A 9,776-nucleotide genomic window follows, 5' to 3' on the forward strand; every position below is an offset into this window, starting at 1 on the left:
GCACCTGTGCCCCAGACTATAAACATTAGACCAGTGGTCTCCAAACAGCAGCCTGTAGGCTAGATGTGGCCCTTTGCTTGCCTTTATCCAGCCCCTGGGGCCCCATGCCATCCAGTGACACCAAAGATAGGGCACCATTCTTCCCACAGACAGCAATGATGGGGCACCATTATTCCTACAGACACTAATGATGAGCTAACATTCCTCCCACAGGTACCAATGATAGGGCACATTCCTACCTTATATACCAATAATGGGCACTATTCCTTCCATGCATACCAACAATAGGAAACTATTTCTTCAACTAAAACCAATTACGGGGCACTGTTTGCAGTCCCCGACAGCACAACATTTTCTAATCCCACTGGCCACAGTCTGGCCCCTCTAAAGCCTGAAGGACAGTAAACTGGCTCTTTGTTCAGAAAGTTTGGAACCCCTACATTATACAATTTACATATTGTTTACAAGCAGTCAAAGTGCTTTGAAACAAACCCTGACCTTTCACGCTGCTGTGAAGTTATTAAGTCCTAAAGAGTCTCAAAAATAACAACAAACACTCTTTAAGTTGGGTTTCGGTGGGTTTTTAACAGTTTGAAAACACCTGTTTTTTAAAATAACGGGCTGGTAAGCTGCTAAGATTCTAGTGATAAGGAAAAAGCTAAGATTTTTGCTTTGAAAATGAAATTTCTTCACAATGCTTATAGCTACAGAGATGAGTAAGGGTTATTTTTAAAGTTTGTTTACTGCTTGTTTAGAATATGTAAATACATTAGTATGCATGAATTGGGCACAGGTTCACTTTAAATTCAAATTAAGCTTCATTGGTGAGTAGACATGTGCACTGCCGAAAAATTTGTTCGTTTTCGTTTCATTCATTTTTATTTTTTTTACGGAATTCGTAATTATAAAATTCATAAATTTAAAAATTCGGAAATTAGAACATTCAGAATTAGAAAATTAGAAAATTCAACAATTCGGAAATTCTAAAATTCAAAAAAATCTGAAAATTCGAAAATACTAAAATAAGAAAGGAAAATCTGAAAATTAGAACGAAAATCCCAAATTTTCAATAAATAACTACCTTATATACTCGAGTATAAGCCTACCCAAATATAAGCCAAGGCACCTAATTTTAGGACACATTGTGTCCATGTGCATGCCTCACTGTGTCCATGCCTCACTATGTCCATGACTCACTGTGCTTATGCCCCACTGTGCCCATGCCTCAATGCGCCCATGCCTCACTGTGCCCATGCCTCACTGTGTCCATGACTAGGCTGACGTTTAACATGGGAGTCTATGGAAGGGGTGCCTGGCTTTGAAAAATCGGTGCTCCCCAGCTGTAGGTTCTCCAGACAACAAACTTTGCAGACTTGTAGAGGAGAAATGGGGCTACAAGTGTGCCAAGTGTGAGGTCCAGGGGACCTACGACCGGTCAGTACTGGGTCTCCAAAGTCACTGGAGAAATTACAGTTTAACATAGGAGTCTATGGAAGGGGTCCCCAGGTTTGAAAAATCAGTGCTGCCCAGCTGTAGGTCCTCCAGACAACAAACTTGTAGAGGAGAAATGGGGCTAAATGTGTGCCAAGTTTGGGGTCCAGGGGACCTACGACCGTTCAGTACCGGGTCCCCAAAGTCACTGAAGAAATTACAGTTTAACATAGGAGTCTATGGAAGGTCCTCCAGACAACAAACTTTGCAGACTTGTAGAGGAGAAATTGGGCTACATGTGTGCCAAGTTTGGGGTCCAGGGGACCTATGGCCGGCCGATACCGGGTCCCCAAAGTCCAGGAGATTAGGTGCAAAAAGGTGTCTCAAGTATACGCCGTGGGGGGCATTTTCAGCACAAAAAAAACTTGGCTTATACTCGAGTATATATGGTAACTATTAAGTTCTGGGTATTGGGAATTTTCTTTTCAAATTTTGCTTTTAGTGAACGTGACGAATACGGATTTATCCAAAGTTACGAATTGTGCGAAATAATGAATAGAATGCAATAATAATAAATAATAATAATACGTTTTTATTATTATTATTATTATTATTATTATTATTATTATTATTATTATTATTGTCATTTATTATTATAAATTTGTTACATTCCATTCGTTTAGAAACGACATTCGTTATTTCGGATTAATCATAACTTCGGATATATTCGTATTCTTTATGTTCACTAACAGCCCACTTTGAAAGGAAATTCCAATACCTATAATTAAATAGTTAGTAATAGTTAAGTTATTATTAGTTAGTTATTACTTCAGATTTTCGGTTTAAGGTGTAAGCACCGTACAGTGTACACCAAATACATAAAAAGAGGAAGACGTTTTTCGGCAAAAGAGGCTTTGCTCATTTCTTCTGCCAAAAAACCCTACCTCCTCGTGATCACATGGTACCATCACATTCTGGGACACACACAGGTCCCAGAAGGTGATGGGGGGAAGGAGGAGGGTCTTGATCAAACTGTGGAAGTGATGTTCCTCGTCACAGCGCCGTGGGAGGGAAGTCATGAAGAAAATGAACAAAAAAGATATAAAGAAAAAAATATATCCAAAAACAAGTGGGTGGTTAGTGCATATATTTTCAAATTAGTTAATCTTGCATATCGCCCAAATCTGAATACTGAAAAATTATTTGATGTTTCCTTTGGTTAAGGTGAGAGAGACACTTGCGGCAGAAACTGGCCTTAGTGTTCGTGTGGTACAAGTCTGGTTCCAAAATCAACGCGCAAAGGTGAGACACTCAGCAGACCTACATAATCAATGTCATATATTACAGTGTTTAATAAAGAAAATTAGTTTGATACTATTGCAGTTTGGAATAGAATTCTTATAAGTTGGAAGCTTTTAGTCTCCTGAAGGATGCAGTATTTAGTCTACAATATTGAATAGAGACATAATTTACTTTGACTTATTGTATTCATTTATACAGTGCTACATATTTATAGACAGTGCTTTATAGACAACATTGTACCATTAACATCTGCTTTAACCCAAGGAACTATAGGTCTAATGTCTTTACCGTAGATGTATGACTGCGGTAAACACTGGACCTGCTTTTGGATGGTAGGACGAAACCCATACAAACACAGAAAGAACATACAGAATACAAACATATGATTACCCTATTGGGCAATAAACCTAGGCCCCTATTTTGTCAGCCAACACACACTAAATAAATATAATACCCTAATGGGCAAGAAATGCAGGCCTCAGTCTTGTCAGCCCACAGATATGAACACTCAGGCCTCGTACACACGACCGAGGAACTCGACGGGCGAAACACATCGTTTTGCTCGTCGAGTTCTTTGTTAGGCTGTCGAGGAACTCGACGTGCCAATTTTCTCCATTCCCGTCGAGGAAAAAGAGAACATGCTCTCTTTTTGGCTCGACGTGTTCCTCGACAGTTTCCTCGTCGAAAAATGTACACACGACCGGTTTCCTTGGCTAAAAAAAAACAAACAAGCAGAGAAACTTGGTCGTGTGCACGAGGCCTAAGGCTGCGTACACACGATCGGTTAAACCGATGAGAACGGTCTGATGGACCATTTCCATCGGTCCAAACCGATCGTGTGTGAGACCCATCGGTTATTTATTCATTGGTTAAAAAAAAGCCAACTTGTTTTAAATTTAACCGATGGATTCCTAACAGATAGAAAAAAAAAAGATCGTTAGTAGGTACAACCATCGGTTAAAAATCCACGCATGCTCAGAATCAAGTCGACGCATGCTTGGAAGCATTGAACTTCGTTTTTTTCAGCACGTCGTTGTGTTTTACGTCACCGCGTTCTGACACGATCAGTTTTTTAACCAATGGTGTGTAGGCACGACTGACCATCAGTCAGCTTCATCAGTAAACTAATGAAAACGGTCCATCAGACCGATCTCATCGGATGGACCGATTGTGTGTACGCGGCCTAAGGGGATTATTTAATAAAGGCAAATCCACTTTGCACTACAAGTGCAAAGTGCACTTGAAATTGCACTGAAAGTGAAAGTGCAGTCACTGTAGATCCGAGGGGGACATGCAAGGAAAATAAAAAACAGCATTTTAGCTTTCACATGATTGGATAATAAAATCAGCAGAGCTTCTGCGACTGCACTTTGCACTTGTAGTTTGCACTTGTAGTGCAAAGTGGATTTGCCTTTCGTAAATAACCCCCGAAGTTACTATATTCTATTTTGGGTTAGAGTGTATGTCTGTTCAATACTTTTTTATTTGTTTTGGCTAGAGTGGGGAAAGTTAGAACCACTGTAAGGTTTTTACTGCTAAAACAGGAAGTGAGGCAAACTCTCCAACTTTAATACACACAGAAATAAAAATGCTTTTCTTTATTTGAGTAGGGTGTAGCTAAAAACCCTTTTTAGATTTTTATTTCTGTTTGTGTTCCTGTTGCAGATTTTCCCTCACATCCTGTTTGATGAAACTTTTGTCAGCAGGACAGCTAGTAAGGGTACATGTCTATAATGGAGCTTCAGAAAGCATTAAAAACTTGACAGAAATTGAAATTTGCTTGCTCTCTATCCAAAAAGAGAGAGAAAAAATGGTTTACATATACAAGCATGTTATTTAAAGGATTTGTACATTTTCAATGTTGCCGTTGATGCCTAATAAAATGAGGTTTGCTAGATTTTAAACAACATTTACCAAACCCTTGGTTATTTAAATCTGAAATGATTTGCCCGTCACTACTTACTGTAATAGCACTTTGATAATTGTTTGAAAGAAGTGTGGAAACTGCATACTGAATATGCATAAAGTCTTTATTATTTTGATGCAAGTACAAATAATTTATCTTGCTAAAGTTGTATAAAGAGAACACAATACAGTTCCCGGATTAGATATTTATACACATTACCTGAAGGAATTACTAGAATAGTATGCAAGCATGCCTATTTTCTAGACTCTTACTTGTGTGCTTTACTTAGATGAAGAAGTTGGCAAGGAGACAACAGCAACAACAACAGCAGCAAGATCAGCAAAACCCATCACGGATACCAGCAGGTATGGTAACAATTCTTCCCGGCAATGCATGCTTTAATGAGTCAGGGACTGGCCCCTCAAGACTTTGTCATCAGTCCTACCGGAAGGATTAGGGAGAGGGGTCTCCTTTTACAAAGTATTACAAGGCTTTCAGACATCTCTACAATAAATGTGCAATTCAGTTCAATCTAGTAAACAGGTATACAAAGGGAAAGCATAGGAATTTGACAAGGGGGTTAGAAGAAGTATGTAGTTTACATACATTTTCATTTCACTGTATATTCTTTAAATTACAAATACGGTTTATTGCGATTATATGTTATTATATGTTATATGTATTTTTTCTGTTAATAATCCTGACTAAGCTTTGCTTCCGTAGAGGACAATTTTACAAGTTTTCTTCACATTTTTAAGAGGCTTACTTTGGAAGCCAAGGACGGATATTCTGGATACCTGTAACTCTTATGACAGCAAAAAAATAAATAAATAGGACATATCATATGAATAATCTCAGCAGTATGAAATGATTGATACATATTCAATATAAGGTTGAAATTCAGTACTTTATTGTTGAATAATTTAAATACTGCAAACTGTCAATAAAGGTTTAGCTTGCAGTCTCAAAGATCATGAGTGGTCTAGCTAGCTTGACGAACGTTTAATTCTGAGTGCAGCTATATCATCACATTTCTATTATGACAAGCTTATCCTGATAACTACTGCATGATTCAGAGCAGGACTCCCATTAGTTATCCCAATTATAGCAATATAACTATTCAGAACATACATGGAAAGAATCTTAATATGCTTGGTATTTTAATATCTTGTGTATCAAATAAGTTGTGTGAATGCTTAACTCAGGCCTCGTACACATGACCGTTTTCCTCGACAGAATCCATCAAGAAACATGGTGGCAGAGCTTTTTTGCCAAGGAAAACGGTCGTGTGTATGTTTTTCATCGAGAAAACTGTCGAGGAACTCAACGAGAAAAAAAAAGAACAAGTTCTCTTTTTCCTCGACGGGAGTCTCAATTTCCTCGTCGTGTTCCTCGTCGGGCTGTTTTTTTATGAGAAACACGTTTGTGTGTATGCTAAGAAACCCGCGCATGCTCAGAATAAAGTATGAGACTGGAGCACACCTTCGGTAAAAGTAGCGTTTGTAATGGAGATAGCACATTTGTCACGCTGTAACAGTCTGAAAAGTGCAAATCGTCTCTAACAAACTTTTACTTAACACGCAGTAACATGAGATTAGCAAAAGCAGCCCCAAGGGTTGTGCCAGTGGAATCGAACTTCCCCTGCCGTTGTATGTGTTGTACGTCACCGCGTTTGAGAACAAGGAGATTTGGTCTTGACAGTGTGTACGCAAAGAAAGCTTGGCAAGTTTCTCCACAAGCCTGACAAGGAACTCATCGAGGAAAACGATGTTTCATTTACGACGAGTTTCTCGGTTGTGTGTACGAGGCCTGACTGTTTTCCTAAAGAAAACCAGTCTTGGAAGAATAATGTAGGCTGCCAATACTAAACTCTACTTCTGAAATTGCTAGTTTTGTGGTGCTCAAGAAAAACTCAAGAACAAAAATATAATATGTTACAGGTTACCTGTCCGTAGATATGGTGGTTGCATTTTTTTTTCAAAGCTTTTTTTCACCCAGTGAATTAACCATTAACACACTTTCTGTACTTGGGTGCCAGTACTCACCCACATTCCTCTGTCAATGGTGGACTAGTATTATCACCCTAGAACAGGAAAAAGACAGAAGCCTCCCTCTCTCTTCATCTCTATAACACAGGGTCAAAGTGTTCTGTAGTCCATAAAGAGAACATTGACCATATGGTATATAGTAAAACTAACACACACACACACACACACACACACACACACATATATATATATATATATATATAAACATGTGTATATTTAACAGATACAAAGGCATCAAATAAGTGAAGTTCATTGTTAGGGTTTACATACAATTTAAGCTTTGTCTTCAGCACTTTGAGTCACTAATTAGGAAAAAGTATAAAGTTAAGGCCATTTTCATGACTTTCATCATTTGCAAGGTTGTTTCAGGTTTGTGGTCCTGAGTTCTTAAAGTCAGACACAATCAGGAAACATTTTTAGAAGGAATATGTCTTTCCCATGTAGGAATCAACATACAATTAGTTAGAACCTTTTCTAGCAGCAGCTTTACTCCTGGAGTTTTAAGTTTTTTCTATTATGTTCACATTTAGTAAATGTATGAATTCAAATTACAATGCCTTGTTATTGTCTTGCAGCTCAAACACACAGTTCAAGTAACTCCAGTATTGAAGGGATCATGAATGTGTTCACATCTCTTCCTCAACATCAACTACTTTCGGTGGAGCAGAACATGTACAGTGCAGACCCGTTCCAGCAAGGCCTTACACCACCACAGATGCCAGGAGACCACATGCATCCTTATGGTAAGGGTGCTTATTTTTCTTTGCTATAGAACTGTTCTACATTGATTGTTTCTGTTGTTTTCTTTATATATACCTGTAGTCCATGTATCCTGAAGAGAACCATTTTACATAAATTTACCAGATCTCACAATAAAGTTCTGTGAAGGTTCTAAAGCTGAGTCAAGGGTAAAATACTGAAGATCGGTCTATTCTAATGACTTAAAGGAACCTATTTAGAAGATAAAAAACAAACCTTTACAACCCCTTTAACTTCACTGTACTAGAGTTCACTGTTCTGTTGGACCTTTCTAAGTAGCAGTTACATTTTGTGGTTTTACATCTTTTCAGGTGGAGAGACCCTGTTCCATGATATGGATAGTGATGATGCATCTCTCAGCTTGGGTGAATGTCTTCTAGCAGTACCAGAAGTAGGTTCTTTGCAATCCAGAGTGGGAAATCCCATTGATCGTCTGTACTCCATGCAAAACTCCTATTTTACATCCTGAAATACAATACACGTTGCAAATATTCATTCAGGAAAATGAAACCATCTTCTACTGGAACAGTACTTTCACTTTTTTAAACAATGAAGACATCACTGGACACCACAAGGATTTACTTCAAAACCCCTGCTGAGCTAAGACCTAAGCTATACACCCTGAGTCTTGATCTCGAGCAGTGACTTGTGGGATTAGCAATTGTCTGCTAAGAAAGTGCAGAGTTTAATGAAATCCAGTGGTCTAGTTATCCATATTAACTGTGTTCAGTGTATATAAAGGGGCTTCATGAAATACTGTAAAATGACTTACCATGAAAAATACCGTAAAGCAGATGACTCCAAATAGACATGGACATGTGACTCCTTGGCCAACGGGCATATATGAAGGCAAGATATGAGACTTTAACTAGAAAATCCAATTAGTTGTAAGTTCTTGAACCACCAGTCATGCACTGGAAGGATGTAGACTGATGAATTCAGTGTATTAGCTGCATTACCTGACACTGAGCATACAACCCAATCCAATTGGGAGTATTTAATGTTGCACACCGGTGCATTTATTTATGTAAAACATAGCTTATTTCTTTTTACTGTCTTGTTAGGATGGGGAAGGTTATGTTAAGCATTTTTTTGCCCATTGATTGTACCTGGTTTAATGTTATTATTGAAATAGATGAAAAAATATACAGCATCGTACCAGTGTTTTCATTTCAATCAAGGAGGCTCAGCATCTCATGTGGAAATTACCAATGGTAGTTTGTATGCAAATACAGCCTTTCTAGGAACACCCTCTCCATTAGCATTGCATAATCCCCCCCAACAGTAAGCCCACTGCTTGTGTCTGGACTGGGGGCTCTGGAGAGGAGTACTAAGGCAAGGTGATGTGATATGTACAGCACTCTATCAGCCCTTCCTACCAACCATGATCTGCCTGCATTGCATAGAAAAGCATGGAGACCCACTGGATACAAAAATGGTAGGTAATTAAAACGGCCTTCAACCTCTGTCATTTGGAGTGGAATAACCTCAATGCATCATTTAATTGGACAACTGTACTGCAAATGAGGTTTAATATTGATCAATGTAAAGTTATGCACTTGGGGGCTAAGAATATGCATGCATCATACATACTAGGGGGAGTACAACTGGGGGGATCTGTAGTGGAGAAGGATCTGGGGGTTTTGGTAGATCATAAGCTCAATAATAACATGCAATGCCAAGCTGCAGTTTCCAAAGCGAGCAAAGTCCTTTCTTGTATTAAGAGAGGTATGGACTCCAGAGAGAGAGATATACTTTTGCCCCTGTACAAATCATTAGTAAGACCTCATCTGGAATATGCAGTTCAGTTTTGGGCACCAGTTTTAAAAAAGGATATCAGGGAACTGGAGAAAGTGCAGAGAAGGGCAACCAAAGTGATATGAGGCATGGAGGAGCTCAGCTATGAGGAAAGATTATTCTCTCTTGAAAAGAGGAGATTAGGGGGGATATGATCAACATGTACAAATACATAAGTGGTCCATATAGTGAACTTGGTGTTGAGTTATTAACTTTAAAGGGGTTGTAAATGAAAATATTTATTTCCCTGAATAGCTTCCTTTACCTTAGTGCAATCCTCCTTCACTTACCTCATCCTTCGATTTTGCTTTTAAATGTCCTTATTTCTTCTGAGAAATCCTCACTTCCTGTTCTGCAAAGTAGAGAGCGTCCTGACCCTCCTGACCCTCAAGAGGCTTTCTCCACACCAGGGAGAAAGCCTCGCATTACGGTGTGTAATTACAGACAGAAGAACAGGAAGTGAGCATTTTTTTTCAGAAGAACAGGAAGTGAGGATTTCTCAGAAGAAATAAGGACATTTAAAAGCAAAACCA

The 9,776-nt window shown here is 38.7% G+C and overlaps 1 protein-coding gene across 1 annotated transcript in view; it reads left to right on the forward strand.

Moving 5' to 3' along the window:
- The window catches only part of LMX1A (LIM homeobox transcription factor 1 alpha), a 142,970-nt gene extending 134,873 nt beyond the window's left edge, over window positions 1–8,097 (forward strand). Inside the window, exons 6-9 of the mRNA XM_040360153.1 lie at window positions 2,656–2,733; window positions 4,929–5,004; window positions 7,263–7,430; window positions 7,758–8,097. Of these exons, the coding sequence (XP_040216087.1) occupies window positions 2,656–2,733; window positions 4,929–5,004; window positions 7,263–7,430; window positions 7,758–7,915 (480 nt within the window). The 3' untranslated portion in view covers window positions 7,916–8,097. The remainder of the gene's footprint in view (window positions 1–2,655; window positions 2,734–4,928; window positions 5,005–7,262; window positions 7,431–7,757) is intronic.
- The last annotated feature ends 1,679 nt before the right edge of the window (window positions 8,098–9,776 follow it).

This window comes from Rana temporaria, chromosome 7, assembly GCF_905171775.1.
Source record: "Rana temporaria chromosome 7, aRanTem1.1, whole genome shotgun sequence".
NCBI lineage: Eukaryota > Metazoa > Chordata > Amphibia > Anura > Ranidae > Rana > Rana temporaria.